General features: G+C 35.3%; 1 protein-coding gene across 11 annotated transcripts in view; it reads right to left on the reverse strand.

Moving 5' to 3' along the window:
* Window positions 1-18,015: 18,015 nt before the first annotated feature.
* The window catches only part of LOC114252791 (basement membrane-specific heparan sulfate proteoglycan core protein), a 203,121-nt gene continuing 195,787 nt past the window's right edge, over window positions 18,016-25,349 (reverse strand). For 8 of the 11 annotated variants that reach the window (XM_028187426.2, XM_028187425.2, XM_089731410.1 and 5 more), the window contains 5 exons: window positions 24,962-25,056; window positions 24,300-24,417; window positions 22,703-22,844; window positions 19,618-19,800; window positions 18,016-19,162 (listed from right to left, as the gene is read on the reverse strand). In XM_028187426.2, coding sequence (XP_028043227.2) covers window positions 19,620-19,800; window positions 22,703-22,844; window positions 24,300-24,417; window positions 24,962-25,056 — 536 coding nt within the window. In that variant the 3' untranslated portion in view covers window positions 18,016-19,162; window positions 19,618-19,619. Of the gene's footprint in view, window positions 19,163-19,617; window positions 19,801-22,698; window positions 22,845-24,299; window positions 24,418-24,961; window positions 25,057-25,349 lie in introns of those variants that run through there. The other 3 variants (XM_089731416.1, XM_089731406.1, XM_089731420.1) reach the window with 2 other exon arrangements.

The raw sequence follows: 25,349 nt of genomic DNA on the forward strand, positions 1-25,349 counted from the left end.
GCGGCAGCTCGTTGCATACAGCTTGCACTTCAAACACCGTAAAGTCGTCCATTTATATTAATAATTGTAAACAATGTTTTGTTGATAATGAAAATAATTATTATCCTACCGATTTTAAGGCGATTCTTCCTCCGCGCTTTTTCGGTACTGATAACAAGGTTAGACTTCAAAATTATTCTAGACTTAATCATAATATAAACAATAATATTAGTTCTAGGAATAGGCCCCTGATGCGTTACTCGAGTGGTACCGAACCAAAACATAGTTATTCCGAGGTACCAAGTGGCCGCGATAGGGTGGGTGACCATGATGAACGAAAATAGTGTGACCATGGAAAACGTCGGACATTTTTCGACGATTAATTCTAATGTGAAAAGTGTTGCCCAGAGTAACTCTACTGAGCACCAGGTTAGGTTAAGACCAATTTTAAGTGTTCAAATTTTAGGTATACGAGGTAATGCTTTGTTGGATACGGGAGCTAAGAGTAGCGTTACCGGTGCGTTGCTTTATGAATTGCTGTTAAAGCATAACCATCCGTGTGAGGAAACCAGGCGTCGGGTGAGGCTTGCAGACGGTTCCGCGCGCACCCGCCGAGTTTTGCTCACTACTCTAGAAGTAAGGATAAGTCCCGAAAGGTCAGAAACCCTTGAATTTACTGTTTTTCCAGATGCTCAAAATAATGAAACTTTGCTTGGCATGGATTTTTTGGTGGCGGCAGGTATTGTGCTGACTTTGCTTCATCCACTTGGCATTTTTCGGGAAAACGGGTTACCTATCCAATTGAATATGAGTGCCCTAAGCCATGCATGTTTGCTTCTACTGCTGACTTCCTGCGTGATGATAAGGGTTCTATGCTTGGCTCCGATGAACGGCAGCAGCTATCACATTTATTGCAGCAGAATGGAGACATCTTTAGGGTGGGGGGAGCCCCAACCCTTTACGCCGAGCACCACATTGATACCGGTGATCATCCGCCTATATCGGTACCGCCGTATAGGCTCACTCCTGTGCTTCAACAGCGAGGAGAGCTTCTCGCAATCGATTTGTTCGGGCCACTGCCAGAAGGAGAGCAGGGGGAGCGATGGGTACTCCTGGTAGAGGATGTAGCTACAAGATGGGTAGAACTCTACGCACTTGTTGATGCCACCGCCGTGGCTTGCTCCCGAGTCCTACTGGAAGAGTATTTCCTTCGTTATGGCTTGCTTATGCGTCTAGGGGTGTAACACGTAAGTTCATGCCACGACGGGATGGCCCGTATCGCGTAGTAAAAATAGTTAGTCCTACAACGTACTTCATAGCAGACTTGTCAAACAATGTCATCGGCAAGTATCACACCGCGGATTTAACCCACTCTCCGTCAAATTCAAGTACGGATCCAATTATGCCAAAGAGGCAAAGAGGAAGGCCGCCGCGTCTTCAGACTAACAGTCCCAAGTTGGACTCGGGACGCGTTCCCAACTTGGAGGGGGAGTATGTAACGCAACGTTCCGTTTCGCGGGGCAACAGCAGCCAAAGAGAATGTGACTCAGGTCCGTGCCGCGACGACCCACCCCGCGCTACCCGCGCCCGCGCATCTGTTGCATCATTCGCACCCCCAATTAGTGCGCGCCAGACTTTGAAGCAGAATACACGCGTCCCCGGTCGATACCGGAACTGACAACCCGAGAGTCTCATGCCAGTCGGGCACCTAACATTAAAACACTAATTAATTGAGCGTTTCATTAGCTTTTAAGCTGAGTGACTACATATTTATAATTTATTTTTAATTAGTAATAAATGAGCAAAAAATAATACTTAACAAAAAGATATGAAATCCGAACAAAAACAGTTTCACTGTAAAAAATTGCGCCAAGTCCACGTTTATAAAACTCATCTCAATAACATTTGCACTTTACAAAAAAAAGAAGACTTCAATAGCTTTCATTCTCTACAAAAATATGTGAAATACAAAAAAATACCAAGAAACCGTCATAAAGATGAAAAAATTAAAAAAAAAATGTTGAAAATTTAAAAATAAAAAAATAAAAATTTTATCGTACTTGGCGCGCGTCATTGAGTACCCCAAAATTTTTCGGAAGAATTTCAACCCGAGAAAAAAACCATTTTGCTTTAATATACAGTGAAAGCTGAAAAAGTTACCCAGGTTATCTTTTTCGCTCTTGTTAGCGTTTTATGAGAAATTGAGACAGAACTACGGTAATTTTCAACAGCTCTCACTATATACCTATGGGCTATTATATGCCAAATCGACCACTTTTGCGTTCGACCCCTTTAGATTCAGCTGAAACTTTATTATTCTTTTCTACCCTTTGAAAAACATCTTTGAGAATTTTTTCAAATGTTTTGAAGCCAACGTATACATACGTATCGACTCGTAAGTAGCTTGTATTTGTATAAGCGAACACGAGAGGGTGTTTAGTTCAAATCATAAAAGATGAGTGGGAAATGAAAAAAATTCAAATAACATACGTATGAGATGTCGATTTTACTTAACTTTTGTAAAACTTATTATGAAATAATAATTCATTAATTACATTTATGCATTTCATAGGTTGACCTACTTATAAATTTCTAAACATTGAAAGGATGTTCATTTATCCTGAAAAATTTGGGGTACTCAATGACGCGCGCCAAGTACGATAAAATTTTTATTTTTTTATTTTTAAATTTTCAACAATTTTTTTTTAATTTTTTCATCTTTATGACGGTTTCTTGGTATTTTTTTGTATTTCACATATTTTTGTAGAGAATGAAAGCTATTGAAGTCTTCTTTTTTTTGTAAAGTGCAAATGTTATTGAGATGAGTTTTATAAACGTGGACTTGGCGCAATTTTTTACAGTGAAACTGTTTTTGTTCGGATTAGTTAGAAACCCTACTATTAATTTTGAAATTTAGGCAATTTCTTCATTTTCTCACATTTCTTGGGCTACCGATTACCTGGTCACTGTTTCCCGTTGACTTTCCAATTATCGGAGCTATATATTTTTGCTCTTGCTAGTGTTAGCAAGTTCTCCCAGGTTGATTCCCGTAACATCACCCACCCGTCCGTGCGAAGTTGGAATAGTCCTCAGGCTACCATCAGGTTAGGGTTACCATCGGTTAGGGGAAAAAAGGACACGCAGGTCTTGTACTTATTTGAATCCTTGCTTGACGTGCTTGAAAACTTGCTTGAATCCTATTGAACAAAAAAAAAAAAAAAATTGTCTATGAATCATGAAGCTGCCGAATTAAAAAACTAAAAACTGACAAAAAACTGACTAATCACAATTAAACAAAAACTCAGTTACACTCTTCGTTTAGTTTATCATTATTGGGAATACGCGCGATTCGTTACTTAAATTTAGGTGTTGTAGAAAACCTCGCATGACTTATTCTTCATGTTCTGTCGTGTTTGTCTAACATTATATTGTCTTCTTATCATGCCGTTCGGATTGTCGATAATCCCATTCTCATTGGGGTCCTCTGGGTCTTTGGGGGGACTTTGCTTCCCTCTGTACCGTATGTTCCACGGGGAGTGCTCTGAAGAATTGTTTGAGATAATTCCGTCATCTCGTTTTTACCATCACACTGCCCGCCACTGGAGTAGAGTTCATCCATACTACTTGGTGCCACTGCGTTCATCCACAGTGCGTTTCCTGAGATCTTTTTTGCCACGTACCATCCGGCTTTGGAATGAGCTCCCCTCCACGGCGCGGCGCTTCCCGAATACTATGACATGTCCTTCTTCAAACAAGGCTTGTTGAGAGCATTTAATAGTAGGCAGCGGCTTAGCTCTGCCCCTGGCATAGCTGAAATCCATGGGCGACAGTAACCACTCACCATTAGGTGAGCCGTATGCTCGTTCGCCTAGAAGGGAAAAAAAATGCCGCATATGGAAAACCTCGCATAACGAAACGGCACGAAAAACAAATATACACTTCAATCACTTGTTAAAAAAATATACTGTGTGGCCTGTGGTTAATGGTCGAAAACCTACCGTTCCCTCGAATTGTTTTTATGTCACGGCCGTGTCCAACAGCTTGATAGAAATTTTAAATTGCATGTCATTTACGAATATGATGGAGATTCAATTAAAGCTCGAAACTGGTGCATCGGTTTTTCTGTACAGCCCATCGTAACGAACTGTGTTGTTTGCGAGTTGATGTTGTTTTTGTGTTTTTGGCTGAGGATTGCAAATCTGATTAGCGATTTCGATACTTCACCATGGCAGTTGTTAGAACATTTTACACAACTTTATATGTTTTTGAATAGCTTAAGCTTAGCTTGAATAGATTACTCTATAATCATCCTCTGCTGTACGTAAAGTTTTCTGCGCTAGCAACTTTATATTTTTAGACGAGGGCAGTAAGATTTAAGTACCTGAAATGGAATATCGTCGAGACATAATATTATGTGAAAGTCTCGCGTGTTTCTCTCATCGTAACGAACTATATATATACTAATATTATAAAGCTGAAGAGTTTGTTTGTTTGAACGCGCTAATCTCAATAACTACCGGTCCGATTTGAAAAATTATTTCAGTGTTAGATAGCCCATTTATCAAGAAAGGCTATAGGATATATGACAGCACCCTAAGACAAATACAAGCGGAGCACCAATAAACAATGTTTCAAAATCGGCGTTATTTTTACCTTTTGAGAGCTTCCGCTGCGTGCACTTCAGAAACGGTTAAAGTTTCGCTAAAATAATGTATGACAGAATTGTTCCCCTACAAGGTAAAAAAAAATCCGCAGCAGCATATGTCTATACGTTAAGGTTGGTTCACTATAACGTTTTTATGCTAACCAAATTTGTTCTAAAATAAAGCATTATTTGTGAACTATTCCACGCTTACGAAGTCGCGGGCAAAAGCTAGTATCATCATAAGGCGCAAAAACTAGAACGGAATAAAGATATGTCTAATTACTTACGGATTTCTGCACAGTCGAGATCCGTGGACTAAATTAAAATTGATAAAATCGTATGAAAAAAAACACAATTATTAGTATACTCCCTAATCATAAAATATTTTACACGTGTGTTGCAGTTCAATAGGGGTAAGTACCGTTATTTTGGCCGGAGAAGCAGTCATGCGTTTTCAAATTCGAAGGGTGGAATAGCCTTTATACAACACAATTGATGCCTCAATCTGATATCTGCTGGTGGCGTTAATGTTGTACTGTACGGCGCTTCGGTATGTAATTACATAATACTGATGCGAAATTAACACGTTCAATCATCAATACAATAAAATAACGTTAGCCTTAGATTAGATCAAGTACATCGCTAAGAACCAAATCTTCGTAAATTAAATGCCATAGTCTGTTTACCAGACATCATAAAACAATTTAAATAGGAGAAAGGTTGTGTATAGAACAGGGATATGTTTTTCAATTATGACATTTCGCATATTTCATGGATTATTTGAGCCTAGGATCTCTAAGCGTTCAGAGTACTAGGCTCCCAAAAAGAAACGGAAATAATAACACTAGTTTGGACGTAGTAGGCGTCGAATAATGATCAAACGAAGTTTACTCTTTATAAATACGACTGAGGACAACTGTATAGCGCGATTCAGAATTCGAAACTAACGACATCTATTGACGACACACAACATGAAAACTTCCCTTAAACGGGGTTGTGTATTAAATAAGACTTAAAAATTAACATTCTATAACGGTATTCGATTTGAATTGGTGTATGTAGTGTATTTCGCAATTAAAAATCTTTCATATTTACCTACGTCATTAATTATTTATTTTCATAATAACGTAAGATATAAGAAGCTATGAATAAAAACCTATTTTAAAAATATTATGTACCGTTTTTTTTATCAAAATACAAAATTATGTTTTATAAGTTAATGGGAGATAAATAGCTTCGGGCTATGAAGCTCTTTCTCCTGCATTTTTCAATTTATTTGAAAAGAGAAATATTTTAAGTATCGAACAATGAAATTATGGTATTATGAGATAATAGTAATACGTCCCTTGAAGATAACGAAAATATCGAAATTTAGTATTTAAAATTTAAAAAAATCAAAACATTTTTGTAGATTAATTTTCTGCTCAGTGTTTATGCATAACTACTTTGAATAGCGTTTCTAAAAACAACATAATAATATGTAGGTACATACTCCTATGTACGAAATCGATTATTTATCTTAATTTTATCATTTATTTATTTATTTATTTGGTAAGTAGGCTGGTATTTTGGGATGAAAATTAAAAAAATTGAATTAGCATAGGAAAAGTAATGTTTATGAGCTTGTATGTAATTATTATTTAATTTCGTAGAAATGAGAAAAGCTCAACAATAAATTACTCAAGTTACTCTTAAATAATAATGATTCAATAAATAAAATACTCCGAATTCAAAATAGTTTTTTTTAATGTATTTCATCAAATTTCATGCGAATCCTTACTTCGTTAATGAAATATTCGCGTATGCACAGTATTATACAGGCCGTGTTAATTTGTTTGAATGTTTGGTCTTCTATTTAAAGTCACGAAAATTAACACGATTCGGTTGTACCTATTAAACCAATATTATAATATACTAGTACTCGGCCACTTTGCTGGACATTTAAAATTAACATTATTATTTATTGTCATTATTATTAGGGAGTCCAACACTCCTATAAATATTCCTATCCTATCCATTAAGTACATGTATTTTCTATATGGGTACCAAGTTTCAAGTCAATCGGATGCATGGTTCGGTATTTATAACGGAACATCCGTAAACACCACTGTAGATTTATATATTAGTATAACAATTCATTGGTCGTGTGGCGCAAAAAGCGCGCATCAACGACTCAAAAAAAATTCCTGTTGGCACAGTTTTCAGTAGGCTTTGAGCATTTTAGGTTTGCAATTAAACACGCAGAGGTGGTTGCGTGAGAGAAATTTATGTGCACTGAACACAAAACGAGAGCGCGATTCAATTTAGCTACCGCTGCCATCTATTGATGACATGCGTCAACTCTATATGCCGTTTTCATTAGGTGATGCTAATACAGCGGTTAAAAAAATAGCTGAGAATGCTTATAATTGTTTTAAATACATAAAAAAATCTCTAACTATACTATTAATCCGAAGAGTACGAGTGCGCCCGACTCCTTCAAGCTACTTACGACTCGTGATCAATTCGTAGTCGAAGGAGCCTTCTTTATCATAAATGTGACTAATGGTAGGTGCTGGAGTCATGGTCCAGGTTACGGACCGATCCTTCGGCTGGTCATAGGACCGTTGAGGCGATTCGCCCAGTCCCGGTGAAGGTCAAAAAGAGACCTGAGAATGTCGAGAATGCGCGCTACGCTACATAGCTAAAGTAGAACTGTGGCTCTGCCGTGTGTAGGCGTGCCTACGAGCCAGCGGTCCTGTATTGCAAAGAGTTGTTGGCTGTCGTCTCAACGATTCTCTCGGCCAGGGGTGTCACGCGTGTGATTATAATGTTGAATATGGGATCTCCTTTACCTACCAAAAACCGAGTTACATCTCAGATGGGGATCGCACATCGAGAGAGAGTGATCGATCGAGCTTAATCGGCAGTCTTCTTGGAGTACCAAACCCAGCCATGGGCGGGGTATCCATTAACTGGATTCCCAAACGTAAAAATGATCTAAATAAAAGGTACAACATGTCTATTCCTGCTACGACGTTAACGTGCGTTCTGTTTTGAAATGTGAGACAGCAAACTGAATACAATTGTAAATTGAATCACATGTCTCGAGATGATTGACAGCATTCACATAATTAGTTAGTATCCCCGATAACAGCTCAACACCAGATGTGTCGGGCCATTCACCAATCTAAGCAATATAAAAATATACCGCAGTCGTCGAATCATTTATTTTTTAAACATATAAATTATTTGCGTGTTATAATCACTCGTGTTCTCAGTCACGTTGATCATAATATTTCACGTGCTAATTAAATTCGAACTGGAAACGTATTATAAATAAATCATTACAGCTTTCATCTGTACCTACACGTTGCTCCGGACGTAAATAAATTTCGCGTGAAGGATCCATACGGGTATTTAGACGACGAGGACATTTGAAATAGTACACCTTCACATTTCCTAGATTTCAGTGAAACTTTCCACAACATTTCCTCAGCAGTAACGAACCTTTTAGCAATTTTAGTTTTGTGCTTTTAGTTTGCAATTAACGGCCGTCTGGTGTAGTGGTGAGTGACATGGTCACTACACAAGGGGGTCGCGGGTTCGAATCCCGCCTGGGAAGATATTTGTATGATAAATATAAATGTCTTTTCCAGTGTTATGGATGTATATTAAATATATTTATGTGTATAATAAAAATCTTACATTTATATCCGTTATCTGGTACCTGTAACACAAGTTCTTTACGAACTTATCACGGGACCAGTTAACGTGGCGTGATTGTTAGTAAATATTTATTTATTTATTAATAATAATAATAAATAAATAAACTTCTGCTAAAAACAAGGAGGTATAAAAAGTTTGCCTTTTGTATAGTGAATATGAAGCTTACTTTCCAACGTTAAAATGTAAATTAGTATTCCATTCCATAGAAATTTCAAGTGACATTCATGTTTGTTGCCGCTCTTGGGTTTTGTCGCTATTTTCCCTTGTATTATTTATTACGTAGCATTTTTTTTTTGTGTAACGTTTTTCCTCTCTGAATCTTTCAGAATCAGCGGATCTAGCTTTTGTAAACTGTTTTTGTAAAGCACAAATAATAATGATATAATCAAATACGTCTTTTTTTTCCATTTACACATTTTCATCGTATTTAAATTGTAGTAAAAAAATACATATTATTATATAAATTACATCAGAAAAATGTTAAAACTATTAATGTATCGCAAAATTCAATTATAAATAATTTACTATTGATTTTTAGCTAGCTTACTCAGTGTGTGGAAGTTTTATAGTCGTGACTTATAAAGATAAAGATTCCTCTGAGAATAACTCCCAGATCCTGCCGAGCTTGAAAGCGAAGGAAGGAGGCAAAACTAGGTGTAGCTTAAGAGAGCTTCATAGTTTTTTTATGAATGAGGGTTTATTGGTAGCCCAGAGGCCACCACTTTCACCGGGACAGGTAAGCTTCATAGTTTGCCTTCGTCCGCTACTGGTCATAGTCTACGCCTAAATTTGCTTGAATGAGCGACTCTGTGCTCGCACTTAACCAAATTACTTACGCGATATTTATTATCAATAGCATAGGTTTTGATACGCTTTTATTAGCTTCAGACGTATGTATGTTTGTGACGGAATCTTTGAACATGATTCTGACCCCCTTCAAAACGTCGGATTAACTCGAAATTTGGTATACTTATTAAGGACCGATGACAATTCAATATTAAAAAAAAAGTATTGAAAAAAAACTGAAAATCAACTAAAAAATGAAAAATAAATAATAGTTTAAGAAAACTAACAAAATACGCTTTTAAAGAAAATCCTACTAAAAAAAAAAAAATTAATAAATTTCAATTAAACATAGGTTAAGAAAAAAAAAATATTGTAAAAAAAGCGTGGGGTGCGTGGTATCAGTAGTTATAAATATTTTATGAACAGATATGACTTGAAAGGTTATTTTGATAATATCCTGAAAATCACGCCACGCTTTTAACAATAAAATCATTTTAAACTATTTTTAATTCAAATTTATTAAAATTTATTTAATTAGTAACTATAGTTATAATCACGAGAATATCATTATAATTTCGGCCCTTATGATACTATCTTGAATGCAGACCCGTTTCATTTGGTAGCTACTTAGTTACGTTACAATATATTTGTACGGTGCATTAAACGTCTGGTCCAGCGAATCGATAAGCGGCGGGAGATGACGAGCGAGGCCGACGCTCGCATCGACACTATATAGTATTATTGATTATTCTTAAATTACACTGTAGAGATTTCACTAATTTTATCGCATTAACTAGGTACATACTTTGTTATTCGAACACTTTGTGTCGACGTCGTCCAAAACACGTCATTACGGATCCTCCCGACCCATTAACGGTGCTTTTAGGTACCACAAGCACCGGTCACCGTTCTCATCGAACCCGTCACTTGAGACGAAGGCCTCGACGAGCGAATTAACCCATAGACACAGCCCACTGAGTTTCTCGCCGGATCTTCTCAGTGGGTCGCGTTCCCGATCCGGTGGTAGATTCTGCGAAGCACTGCTCTTGCTAGGGACAGTGTTAGCAACACTCCGGTTTGAACCCCATGAGCTCACCTACTAGTTAAGGTTACGCTGAAATAGCCTCTCTAGGCTATTGGATTAATAGGAAAAAAAAAAACTTTATTCACTGTTCATCCACGTGACATTTTAAAAATTCGAAGCGATAATAAACGGCAACTATAGTGTTAATTAACTTAGTTGTTTTTAACAATATTTTTGTTAATCTATATATTAATACGTGAAGCGAAAACATTGTACCCATCTTTACGAAAATAGCGCGGACGGAGGAGTGAGTATGAAATTTCCCGCACTTATAGAGATTATAGAGAAGGAGTGCAGAATGTTAATTTTTTTTTTAATTATGCATAAAAAATACATTACATCAATTAAAAAAAACGTTACACACACTACCATGTATTTGACACACACAGCATGCATACTATTTGTTTATTGTCAAAATTTTCTTATATTAACAATTATTGGTTATAGCTGTTGCTTGTGGTCAAATTGAGAATGGATTAATTTAGGTTTGTTTTTATTAATATTTGTCCAAAGTGTAGTCTAAATAAAAGTCTAAAGTAGTCTAAAAAGTCTTGGCGAAATGTGTGATTATAGAAATATAATAAATAGTTTTTGACAATAGAATCATAACAATGTACAAACTTGTACATGTAATTTCAATTAATTATGGTTGAATTACGACTATCGGGGGATCACTAGTTAGCAATAAATAAATTAAGCTTGATACGTTCCCTGGCATATTTTCTCGTTATTGATGTCGAGTCGCTGCATAATTTTTTTTATTTTTATTGCTTAGATTGGTGGACGAGCTCACAGCCCACCTGGTGTTAAGTGGTTACTGGAGCCCATAGACATCTACAACGTAAATGCGTCACCCACCTTGAGATATAAATTCTAAGGTCTCAGTATAGTTACAACGGCTGCCCCACCCTTCAAACCGAAACGCATTACTGCTTCACGGCAAAAATAGGCAGGGTGGTGGTACCTACCCGTGCGAACTCACAAGATTATTATATTTTTTACACAAATTATAATTTTGCGAGTTAAATTTTTATTACCCGATTATTTCTTCACCGTAGAAGTCAGTCGTGAACATTTTCTAATAAGTAATAATTTGGTGTATGAAAAGAATATATTTTAAGCCCCCCAATCGCACCCCACGCGACTTCGGCTTTTTCATTATGTTATATTACTTTTGAGTGGTGCAAGTAGTGCTCCATAATAGACATGATAGACAATGTCAAAAAACTATATAATATAACGCCAATTTTAATATACTCTTAATATATAGTAGAGAAGCTAAAACATCAAAGTTGAAGATAAATTATCTATCATACTGTTTGCAAAAAAAATCCCTCTTTATATACCTAGGCAGGTCATAAATTCTGTCACATGTTTAATGTAAAATAATTGAAAAAGGTTTATTCATTATGTAACCATTCATATACCAAAATGAACTTAACAAAACATAGATTCTTATGACACTAAAGTTTATTCAAAATGACCTCCGTGATTTTGAATACAGGCCTTCAATCTGCGCGGCCAGTCGTCTATCGCAGCACGAACGAGGTCCATGTCAATATCGGCGGCTACCTTAATCAAGGATGTCTTGAGTGACTCCAAATTGGGCTGAAGCTTTGAGCACGCCTTTTCCTCCAAGTGTTGCCATATCTTGTAATCTAACGGATTCAAATCTGGACTGGAGGAGGGCCAGTCTTCGTGCCGGATGAAGTCGACTTCACGCGCCGCCAGCCAGTCTTGTGTGCTCTTCGCTCTATGAGCTGGCGCCGAATCTTGTTCCATCCAATCCAACAACTTGAACATGGAACATGGTTTCTCATACCATGTTCAATAACTTGAACATGGTATGAGAAACAGGTTCCACAAGGTTCGTCAGGACTGTATTTTGATACACAACTGCATTCGTTTTTACACCTTTCTCACAAAAATGTACCTCTGTTAAGCCCCAATAAGAAACTCCCAACCATACCATGAGCGAGGATGGAAAATGACCTCGTTGGACACGCGGAATACGGTTGCTCGCTTCTTCACTACTGTGTGCGTACACCTTATCATTTTGTTTGTTGTATCTCTCTTCTACGGTAAAAATTTTTTCATCCGAAAAAAGAATTTCCCGATATATTTTTCCCGCGTACCGCTTCAACAAAGCGCGGCATCTCTTCATCAATCTCAGGTCCATTAGACGAGCATTCAAACGATGTCCTGTTTTTCTTCGATATGCCCGAAGCCCTAAGTCTTCATTTAACACCCTTTTCACCGTGGTTCTGCTTAACCCCATCTGAAGGGCCGAGAGTTTCTGCTTACGTCTGGGATTTCTTTGAATTCGCGCCTTCACAGTTTTTATCACTGCTGGAGTCCTAACAGACCGAGGACGACCACTTCTTGACCTGTCATTTACACTAGAGTCTTCATTGTATCGTTTGATGGTACGATAAACTAATCTTTTGGATATATTCAAATTTTTCAGTATGTTAAAAATTTGAATTGGTGCGTAACCGCAACGATGCAACGCAATAACTGCAACACGGTCTTCTTTAAGCGTCCACTCCATATTTAAAAATGAGTAAAATTCTAAAAGTATACATTTTTATTTTCATGAACAATTCGAAATTCGAATATAATAAACTTTTTTGTTGCCAGCATTCTAAAAGAAAAGTTTTTACTGTGTGACAATACTTATGACCTGACTAGGTAAAATACTCACTGGGGCCTCCACAATATATACGTAATAGTATAATATATTAGTATAATACTAATATACTAGTATAATACGTATAGTCGATATGAATAAAGTAGCATTCATGGTGTATTTTGTATTTGACCAGTAACGAAATTTGTCCGATGAATGGTTTGTTATGTAACGTTGTTGTCTGAATTTTCAATAGGGGAGATAATTGAATCTAGTTATACTTCATATTAGAGTGCGGTCCACGTCAATCGTTATTAAAAACCTTTGTTTGTGACGATGCATTATTTGCATGTCACAACACGTGAGCCACAATATATCGACGTAACTCACATGCAGTTGACGAAAGCTATAACAAATTTATAAATAGAATTCATTTAGTGCGGGTTAGTATAAAATTATCTAATAGAAATGAAAATATTGCTTGGCTGCGAATAAAAATACAATAAAGGGTTTCTCATTGAGAGCGGTCGAACTTAAAAAATTAAATAAAATAATATATTGGAACAATTTTTATTTTATTTTAAAGGATATTTAATGACATTATGTATGGAATACAAATTTCAGCCTCATGGCTGTCGCGAATCCGCTCTAGTTGGTGTATCCTGGTGGACCAATTTTGTATGACATCTTCATATAAATAGGGCTCAATTTTACGAAGAGAGCGAGCCTTCAGGGCGGCAATAAACTGTAGTTCGTCTGCATAGACAAGATATTTAACGTAGCCCCACAAAAAGTAGTCGAGCGATGTTAAGTCACAAAATCTCGGTGGTCAATTGATGTCGCCACCACGCGAGATGACGAAACCTTCCAATTTCTCATCCAAGAAGTATAATGTTTCCTATGCTGTATGGCATGTGGCGCTGTCCTGTTGGAGCAACTTGCTTATGAGATCCATACCGTCTATCCTAGGCCATGGCTTGTATATTGTAAGTTATTTAACCTACTGTAATTTGAGATTTCAGAAAAGTTCCAAAATACGACCGCTTTGTTCAACAAGACGTTTTTGGTAGTTAAAATTATTTTTTAATTCCACAAGACTGTCGATGTCGTCTTAGAGAGTTGTGATCGAATCTCAACTACATTGGACACCTGTTATTGTCCACTTCTATCTCGATACTGCTGTATATTCGCTAGGTGGACTGATGATACTGTTGTATTGTTTTCGTGGAAACAATACCCTTTGTAGTTTAGTTATCTGTCTTCGTCAATATACTAATTTGCGTGCAGGATATTATTATCTTCATCGACCAATGATATAATAATGTTAATGGTGATACCAAATTTTATGAAATCTACATATTTCTTAGACATTGTTAAATTATTAACAGTATTCTTTTTGAGTTTGCGCTAGCTATCTTATTGGCTTTATAGTCAATTAAGCTTGATCTTGAAAATTATTTTAATAGGGGTTAACGATCATCAAAAAAAAAATTCGGTCTACGGTTGTCTACTGCTGGACATAGGCTTCTCCCAAGGTGTTTCACGATAACTTATTATCAAATAAAACACCTAATAGCCGAGATTTAAGATTGATTAGAAAAAAAATGTTTTTTTGCCTTGCCCTCGACGCTCTCAATAATTGCTAAGCTCAATAAATAAGTCTCTAAGTCCGTCAGAATAATATTACGATAATTTTTATATATTATCTAAATTCTATTCTTGTTCATTCATTTTCAGAATTGCACTCCAATATTGTTACGAGAAGGACTTTGAAGACTCATTTAAATATTTGTGATAAGTGCAAGGGGCGATTGCACAATGGGGTATCGTTCGACCCTTCGTTCTTTTGTGTGTTCATATCAAATTAAACTGGTGAAAATCAATAACTATGTTTGTGAGTATACGAATTTTTAGCTTTACGATACGTCATAAGCACGTGGTTTTTTTTAGCAAGAACTTATTTTAATTTAATGTTGTTGATGATTAGTTTACGCTAGCGGATAACTCGGTATGAACATGTGATGCGTAGAGAGAAGATGCATGTGACTAAGAGATGCATGGAAATGGTAGTGCAAGGTAGAAGGGTAAGAGGTCAACCGAAGAAAACATGGATGCAGTGTGTGAATGACGATATGAGAAAGAAAGAGGAGTGAGGGTTGAGCTGACGGCTGATAGAACAGAATGGAAGAGAAAAATTAGCTGTGCCGATCCCACCTAGTGGGATAAGATGAAGAAAAAGAAGAAGAAGAGATAATTATTTTACGCTAATTCTTGTACCTATTGAAATTATATTAATAGTCATACTTAATGAATACTGGGTTTCCTCGGGAAAATTACTAGTAGTGGGTTCCTGCGTCCTTCCATAGCAGAATTTAGTCCGATCAGATTAAGACAACTTTGGACTCCATCAATGTCGCTTGTATATATACAATATACTTGTATACTTGGAACTAAGGTCAGCGCCGTTCGTAATATCATGTTCGGAGAGCATCCATCAGTAGATGCATAATTCATTCCTTTGCCTTTTCGTCGTACTTTTTTTCTTCTTTTGAATTTACATTTATTACGTGGTATCACATATATAGATATATATACATATATATGCACTTGCGTTACAAACATTTAATAGATTTCGTGGTCATTGACAACTATGCAATTATGACTAGGACCGCTTTGGACTATATCATTTTTGAAACAGTTGTTAGAAATAACAAGTTTTGACACTTATGTTTTAATCACATCAAAATCTAAATAAATAATTTAAATTTGAAAAATAGTTTGAACATTGTGAACAACTACCATCTAATTCGAGCACTTGACTCTGGGCTCGCGATTACGATAAGAGGACCCTAATTGGGGGACTAAGCTGTTAGGCATTTTTAAAATTATGTCTACGACTTCTTCTCAAAGATTGAAGGAAATACTGCGCTTATTATATATTTCCTCAGTGCTGGCCGATGTTTTTCTCCATGATCTAAATAGAGTTGCTGTAATATCATGAAAGCTACGATAGCAAACACGTGTAAAGGTTCGCCCTCTTGCAACACAGGTGCATTTTCGTCCGTTATATACAGTAAGGCTGTCTTCAAAAACCTAAAAAAAAAGGGCGTGCGTACAAAGTACACATGTCAGAAGTGAAACTTTTTTAGCGAACTAATTTATAAGTCTTGCTTATATTTATACAAATCTAAAACTTTAGATTTCCGAGACTTAGAGGAAGGGAAAAAGGAAGATATGTTCCCGCCAAAAGTCTGTCAAATGTCAATCTCAAGCCTCAGTGTTGACAGTCTCATTATGTTTAGATTTCTAAATTGTAAATGACTAATATTTTGCCAATTGAATTGACTAATTTAATTTCATGCTATTTGATTAATGTTCCAAATTCTTTTCATTTCATTTCAATTACTATTAACATTTTTCACAAAAAAATTATAAAATATTAGGCTGTATGGTATGATACATTTGCCTTTCCAGTTGGAAAAATACAACAACTACTACTACTGACCTTTGACAAGTACCGTAAAATAGTTCCAATTAAATAGTCACTGCTCAACCAAAGAAATAAGTTGAGTCTTGAACGTACCTAGGTGATAAAAACCGTTAAATTATTTTAATTATTCATTTTAAAGAAATAATCGGTAAAATAATGGCCGTCCCAATTTACCCAGCGTCCGGGGTAAATTGACACGGTTAAGGGTTAAATTGGGATATTTGTGAGGGTTGTCAACTCGCAGTACTGCGATATATAGGTAGGTGCCATATAATTATTTATATGGACCGAAATGATGAATACAATCCATAATTTAAGCACAATACACAACATAGTGTAAATTAAGCTGGTTTCTATTCCGAAGCGATGTGACGTGAATGATAATCAACAATACAATGATCAAAAAAAGTATGTGCATGTCATATTTTAGAAAATTATTATTTAATTTCCTTAAAAATCACAACTCTGAAACAAAATCATAAAATAGAATAAAAAATAGAAAACAAAAGGACTGGAAATGCATTAATACAATTTTATTTAATCAACATTTTCAAAATGATCTTTGAGCAAGAGTAAGATATCAGGTGAATAAGATAAAAAAATAGCTTTATCTGATTACTGCCAATAATAACAAAAATAAAAGAAATTCTTTCTAAGCTAAATAACTAAACTCAATTAATTCACTCACTCATAATTGGATATCTCGGATTTTTAATTAATGTTACATTTAAAATCTGAGGCCTGTTTTTATTTGTGTGTGTTCGTTGTGAATGTTAACAAAATCATGATTCGACGCGTGAATAGGTTCTGAAATAACAAAAGTTTTGATTCGTTTGAGTTCTTTTAACTTTTAATTTTTTTTATTGCTATAAAGAACATACGACCGGGCAGATATTACAAGGTAAATGTCGCGAAAAAAAGTAATTATATATATACTTTTCTTTTACCTATAATACTTACATAACCTAACTGATAAACACATTAACCTTCTTTACATCACGCAATTAAGTGATAGTATAGGCTAAAAAATATATTATAAGATATCAGTGACAACCCTAACAAGCCATTTTGTCTATTTGGCGTTCCAATTTTGTGTTTTCTCGTCCCTAATTTTTCCAGTCTCGTTCCAAATTACCCTACATACGTCCCAATTTTCCCCAAAAAGAAAGGAAAAAATATACATTTTTTATTTTGTCGAAATATTGTATTTAAAATAAGAATATTGCAACTTACCGTTTGTTGTGGTATTTCCAGGTGTATTAAAAACTTATATAAACTGTGATCTTATTGAAAAAACAACGATATTACTTTTTTTAAAAGTTCTTTAAGCTGTTTTAAAACGCACTTTTCAACCACTATTTTAAATTTAATTTGACGAATTTTTGGGACCAACTAAACTCATGTTTAGTACTTCCATAGTTAACTTGGTTTTTCTTCTATACATTGATAAATATTACCTTAAAGAAAATTAGGTAGATTCCGTGCTACAAGTACTTTGAGAATCTTCCGCAGGTTTGTCCCAATTTACCCCAGAATCCCAATTTACCCCATGTCATGGTACTTAATTTCAATAGTAGTTTGATGTCACTTCCGTTGCATACCTGCGTGACGTTCTGTAAAAATTTTACCCTCATGCGCCTAAAGAAGTTTCACTTCAAAAAGTTAGGAATCGTGAAAACGAAATAAAACAACAATTATTTTGACAATAATTTTCATTTCTTAATGGTTAATTTGCATTTGTTCACTTAGCGGATACATAAAGATAAAATTCAATATAGACAGGTTCGTTTAAAACGTTCTTTTAAAATTTCATGGATTACGAATACAAGATTCTTGATAAACGACATTATTCAGTACATTCACGATTATTTTATTATTTAAAAATTATTAAAACCGTTTTTATATACGAGTAGAACACGTGAAGGAAAAAAACAAAACGAAATTTAAAACATTAAATGCCATCGCGATAACTAGTCGTGTTAATTAATCGTAAGCAACGTAACATGTTTGTTAAAAAAAAAAACATTACATAGCTCTAAATAAAAGCGAAATGCAACTACCTAAAGAATAAAAGCGAAACAAAATGGCAGTGCTCTAAAAAAAAAAATAGGTAAAAAACAAATTCCTTTCAATCACGTTTGGCACATTACAAATCTTATCACTGGGTGCATTGAAATTATACGTAAAATCATAATTTGGAATTAAACTGAACAAACAGAAACAACTTAATAAACAAGCCGAAATGAAAACAATGATAAAGCACTTCTTTAAACAAAATAAAAAATAGAATATTTTCAATTATTCAAGCTCCTAGCTACATTATTATATTATTTAGTTTTTAAATTTCCTTTTCAATTCTTATGGCACCAAAACCGCTCCTCATCCGAGCACCCCGCAACTCGACGCAGCCATTACGAAGGTCCAACCACGTTAAATTGATTATAAGTAACACTTAATTTAATAAAAAATTAATAGACTACATAATAGACGTATTGTCGTGATCGAATCAATCTTAATACTAAATACAACGGTAATATATAATGTCAATTATTTCTCTATATACTAAACCACAACGAATATTTACTTTTAAATGACAACCGAGGACCTATTATCGAACTTGTATACTAAACAATGAAGATAATTCAACTATTGCTATCGTAGTAAGTTGATAGTGATCTGACGATCGACCAATCGTAAATTATTAAGATAATAGATCCTCTGATTGCGTAATCATGAGATTATAATATTTAAAATATACGATGCATTCCAGTTTTATGAAAGCGTAGAGATTTTTTACTTAATTATTTCGTAGTTTTCGTTTCGATGAACTCAAATCAGGAGCTGCGGATGAGAAAGAAATCATAAAAATAAATAAACACATCTAATTTACACATGTCGATCAACATAAAAAAAAAACATGCATGCAATGATAATGATATTTAAAGAAGATACAGAATTTTCAAGTAGTAAAATACAAACAGATAAATTATATATATATAGATGGTATTGAAACAGTAGTAAAGACAGTAACTTCTAACTAAATACATGAAGCCTTATGTGTATTCGAAAAACTACCAAAATATTTGAAATCAAACTAAATTTATATCCATATCGACAAAGTATTTAGCTGCAATATCTGTTGAATTAAATGATAAAAGGACTTTACATAAAAAAGCTTAGTGTCCAGAACAATTATAGTTTTTGTGCTGAGTTTTGTTTGTTTTATACAGAAAAAAAAAAAAACAATAATGGTGAGTGCAATCTATAAACGTGTGCTAGCTACTCTATGAACTCACCTTTAAAAATCAAATTCAATGCAGTGAGGACATATTAAATTAGACGTAACGGTCAACAGAGGGACAGACATTAAAAAACATGAAATTTCCATTTCGTATTTCGAATTTGAATGATATCCTGGTGGCGGCGACTCGTAAACGTCGAAGTCATCGAAGTACGGATACAAGTCGGCGAATATCATTCTGTTTTATTCCAATGCAGCGTGAAATCGTTAATTGTTTTGTTAGTTCGATGACCGACTCAGTTTTTTTGACACAAGCATATCATATTGTGTACACGTTTGCAAGATTCCGATTATGTAATTTACTATCGTTTAGCTCAAGAAAATTGTTATTGTTGAGCTTAAATCGTTTTTTATGCATTTGGAAAAATTACGTACATATGACAAAAATCAAGTACGGTAAAATTATATTATATAAATTATTCAGTTTTCTATAAATTACAAGTTATTTAATGATATTGACATTATACAGATTTATGTTTATCGTAAACCAATTCTAATCTCGAAATCTATCACTAGAAATTAATTTAGCCACAGTCCAAACTAAGCGTCCTGTAATTAATTTTCACTTCCATCGAACATCCCCAAATTCATTAACGCGGTAAACGAGCAATTAAAACTGCCCCTTAGTTTTACAAAACAATCACAAATTTACAGGGAAATGTGAAGTTTCAATTGCGGTGAGTCAAATTTACTGGTTATTATTTGTTTTTTCTCCACGTGTTAAATTCACGGTTCTATTCTTTATTTTATTTTTTATTATTATTATTTCAAAAGATACTTAAAAGTTTTCGCTAGTGCTACGATATTCATTAAATTATATGGACATGGGATAAGTTCATGTATCTGTCGATCATTTTATTCATTTTTTACCTCCGAATGCACGTCAGTCCGACAACGTAATTTGAATACCGCTGTCAAAAATGTTATGAATGCGATTTATTTTTTTTTTCTTTTTCGCTGATCGCTCTGTTTGCTTTAAAACGTATTTTTTTTATGAAAACGTTCGAACCATATAAAAAGTAACATGGTGATTTTAAACTGAAATATCGAAATAATTATTACCCGTCACACCGCGTGTTGTTTTGACGTTGACAAAGGAAGCTTGAAGCACGATCGAAAAAACTAAGATTAATTACAACAGTTTTAACAAAAATGGCGTAACTTTGTATTTACATCGGATTATATTTTTGCTTAACTTCGATAGGGACAAAACACGTTGTTATTATTTTGGGCTACATTATATTTTTATTAATATTGAAATCGGTATTTGAATCAAGCTGAAATGTCAAGTTAATAATTTAAAAAAAACTGTCTGGATGACCAATTCTGATTAGATCATGATTTATTTCACTCCGATTTTAATAAAAGTATAAGACTATTATTGAGTCATTACTAAAATGAGAAAGCAGGTGGCGTTTTACTCAAATTGTAAAAAACTAAAATTTTACTTCGATATTGGCTATCAAGTCCACTCGATATGTCAATTATCGAAAATTAATCGTTGATCATTGGCCAGGAATCGATTACTTAATATCGATTATTGAAATTTTATCGAATTCGGTGTCGGTGGACGTCGCATCCGTTAATTGCGTTTGTGGAGTGCAGGACATGACATAGTTATGTCCAGATACCGGATAATATGATTGGATAGGGTTTTGATCGAATTTTGTCCAATTTTCCTGTATTTCAAACGACTACACAACGTCGAGGCCTTAATGAGGTCTCCGATCGTGAGTTCAATTAGTGATAACGTTAGGGCTGTCCTGGGGCTATTAGGTTTTTTTTTCTTTTTGTCTCCCGCGTTAAACTAAATGAGTTTGAGTGAGAGTAGCGGGCGTTTTAATGCATTTAGTTCACGTATGTCGATCAAGTATCTCGGGGACTGACTACAAAAATCGAATGAATCACATAATACGCTATGTTATTATTAGGAGAATTTTCAATTACTTTTATTTAATTTACCTTTGGTTGTTTCCAAAGAAACTAAACTTTTGTATTAGTCAGTGATCAGAAATTTAAAATAGAGATTAATTTTTACAACCACCTGTATAATGTCAAAACGTCTAATTTATTATTAGTTAGCAGTGACTTTGCTGTGCCCCTAGTAACCATTGCTGATGTCCATGAGTGGCAGTGATCACTCAACAGATGGTCTGTATAGCTCCTTTGCTTACAGTGGCAATAAAAAACATCGTCGACAAACCAATATCTGTTAGGAGTAAAAACTATAACTATTTTTGTTTTTAAAACTACGAGATACGCCATACTGTCGGAATGATACATTTAAATAATAAACTATTTAATAATTTTAAATTAAAAGAAAATATAGTGTCGAACTTTCTAAATCCAAATTTGTGTTACATACGCTTCGTTTAGTGAAAACGTTGTCGTTGATTAGAATTTTAAGTTCTAGAATACAAGAACTGAGAATAAAGACTATTGTTGAATACACGGGACGGTGCTGATCATTGTCATTAGAATATCTATCGCCAATGATATGATCTTTATCATTAAACTATAATATATGGTTTTCAAATAAAATAAGATTGATTCAAGACAGAACGCAAACAGCTTTAATCCGATTGAAAAGTTTTAAAGTTCACCAAAATGTAGTTAGTCGATTTTGAAAAAGATGTGTCAAAAAAATTATAAAACTTGACAACATAATTTGTTAAGTTATTTATTTGTTAAGTCGTCAAGTGTTTCCTTATATTTGAAATCGACGTTTTGACGAGATATTAACTATGTAATCAAACGGATGACCCTCCCAGACATGCTACGAAGTGTTCCCATTTTGTTTATTCCCATTAAATTCAATTAAAAAATTTGAAGGGATATCCCATTTAATTTAATTATTAAAAAAATATATATACTTCGTAATAGCATAATCAGATCTTACGATTTTATTTTATTATAACATAAATTTTGGCCTATTTTGATTTTAAAATTTCATTAAAACTAAAGAAGAAAATCCATTTATAAATGCAATAATTGATTTTTTGACAAAACAATAAGTGAACCACCCTTATCTCTAGTTGAAAACTAAACAAAACAGATTAACGAATATTGTAATGACTCACTCTCTGCATAGCTGCGTGTTTCGACCAGCCACAGCGGTGTCTCGCAAATTCAATCCTCGGTGGCTGTCCGTTGTCTCAACGTTCTCAATGCAACCGATGAAGCCTGGATATCCGTGGACGTTCAACCAGCTTGGTATTCCACCTAAACATCAAAACAGATTAAGCATTTGTAATCATTGTCACCGTACTCTATTTAATGATACTAATGGTAATTGAAATGATTAGTTTGAACACTAATATGGTTCTGTTGTTAAAGACTATTATACTCCTTTAATGACAGAGTACACTATTACTATTACTATTAATAGTTGTAGGTCACGTGGAAGGAAAGAGAAATCGAGGAAGATTGCCAACCAAGTGGACGGACATTGTCAAGGAGGCCACAAACACCAGCGTCCAGGGCGCCATTAAGCAGGTCGAATGCAGGCTCTCTATATTGGAGGAAGCTAGTGCAAAAACTAGACCAAGGTGGTCACGACCCTTAGTAATGAGCAAGCGACGAAGAAGAAGAAGACACTATTGACAATTAATATTAAAGATAAGCAATATTAATCTATTCTCAATTTGACCACAGACTTTAAACAATAAACAAAGGATGCATATCTATGTGTGTGTGTCAAATACATGGCAGTGTGTGTAGTGTTCTTTTTTTATTGATTTAATGTATTTTTTATGCATAATTAAAATATATATTAACATTCTGCACTCTTTTTCTATAAATGTGGGAAATTCCGCACTCGTCCGTCCTCGAAATTTTTGTAAAATGGGGTACACAAAGTTTTTGCTTCACCTTTTGCTTTACTGGTGGTAGGACCTCTTGTGAGTCCGCACAGGTAGGTACCACCACCCCGCCTATTTCTGCCTTTTTTTTTTTTTTTTTTCCTACCTAAGCTGATTGCCTTGAGAGGCTATATCAGCGTAACCCTAACTTTTGTAGGTGAGCTCACGGGGCTCAAACCTGATGACGTTGCTAACACGAACCCTAGCAAGAGTCGTGCTTCGCAGAATCTACCACCGGATCGGAAACGCGACCCACTGAGAAGATCCGGCGAGAAACTCAGTGGGCTGTGTCTGAGAGTTAATTTACTCGTCGAGCCCTTCGTCGCAAGCGACGGGTTCGACGAGAACGGTGACCGGTGCTTGAAGTACCTAGAAGCACCGTTAGTGGATCGGGAGGATCCGAGATGACGTGTTTTGGGCGACGTCGACTGCTTTCCATTCTGTCCGCAGGATCGGGAATGAGTTTCTGCCGTGAAGCAGTAACGCGTTTCGGTTTGAAGGGCGGAGCAGCCGTTGTAACTATAGTGAGACCTTAAAACTCATATCTCAAGGTGGGTGGCTGCATTTACGTTGTAGATGTCTATGGGCTCCAGTAACCACTTAACACCAGGTGGGCTGTGAGCTCGTCCAACGATCTAAGCAAAAAAAAAACTATGTTTTTTATAGATACTTAAACTACGAAACGAATCGCCCAAAATGCTACTTATTTTTTTTTTATGTGTAGTTTCAATTTAGAACTGCGCTGTGACTTAGTAAGCTAATTCGTAATAATATTATGGGTAGAGTACATAGCTTTTGTGATTCAATAACAACGTACCGATGTATATGTTGGAGTCAGCGTTCATGACGTTGGAGATACCGGTGGCCGGCGCGCTCTTGTCAACTCCGTCGACGGAGAGCCAGGCGTGTCCGTCCTCGTGCAGACGAGCGGCGACCTTATTGAAACAATATCCATTTGGTAAACTATTTCAATTAACGTATTTAAACGCTAACACATTTCCATTCCGGTCATTGATTCGGTGGTGCATTGGTTAGCGGCATTGACTGTGGCGTCTGCGGTCGCGGGTTCGATTCCCACATGGGGCAAACATTCGTGTGATTAACAGGTTTGTTTGCTCATTGTTTGGGTGTTTATTATCTATATATGTATTATGTTTAAACGTATATAAGTATGTTTGTCAGTCCCTGGTACTTATAACACAGGGAATCCTATTTTGGAGCCGAATAGCTGTGCGTGATTTTTTCCCAGTTATTATAATTTATTTATTCTGGATTTGGAGCTGTTCAACTACTTTTGATATCGAAAATGGATTCGATGACATCACGGTCGTAAGCCATAACAATAAGTCTTGCAGATGAGGTTTAAGAAAAATCCTTAGGCGTATTGTAGTACTTGATTGTACTTTTGTTATTGGAGAGGTATGGGCGAAAAAAGCAACAACCACTCTCAACTCGTGAAACAAGCCACTGAAATCTTACCTGGTGCCTCTCGCCGTCGTTAATAGGAACATCGACGACTATGGAAGAAAGTCCACCGCCCAAGTCCCATTCGAGTACGACGAAACCTCTTTCAACTATAAAAAAAATATTTTTAGTAATCGCACAAAACATATCATCTTCACACTGATGATTGCTAGAAGACTTAGAATATCGATTAAAGATAATATAAATACTGTAATAGAATTCTGGTAACTAAGCTACTAAAGCAAGGCCAACCAGACGAGATAAAAAATGTAAACAAAGTTTCAGGAGTAAAAAACATTTTTATTTAAATAAATTATTACAAAGTTCGAATTTTAATCGCTGTCACCTGTACTAGACAAAGATGATTCGTCGGAAGAGTCCGAGTCAGCTGTGTTTATGATAA

Source organism: Bombyx mandarina, chromosome 01, assembly GCF_030267445.1.
Source record: "Bombyx mandarina strain Sakado chromosome 01, ASM3026744v2".
NCBI classification, from domain to species: Eukaryota; Metazoa; Arthropoda; class Insecta; order Lepidoptera; family Bombycidae; genus Bombyx; species Bombyx mandarina.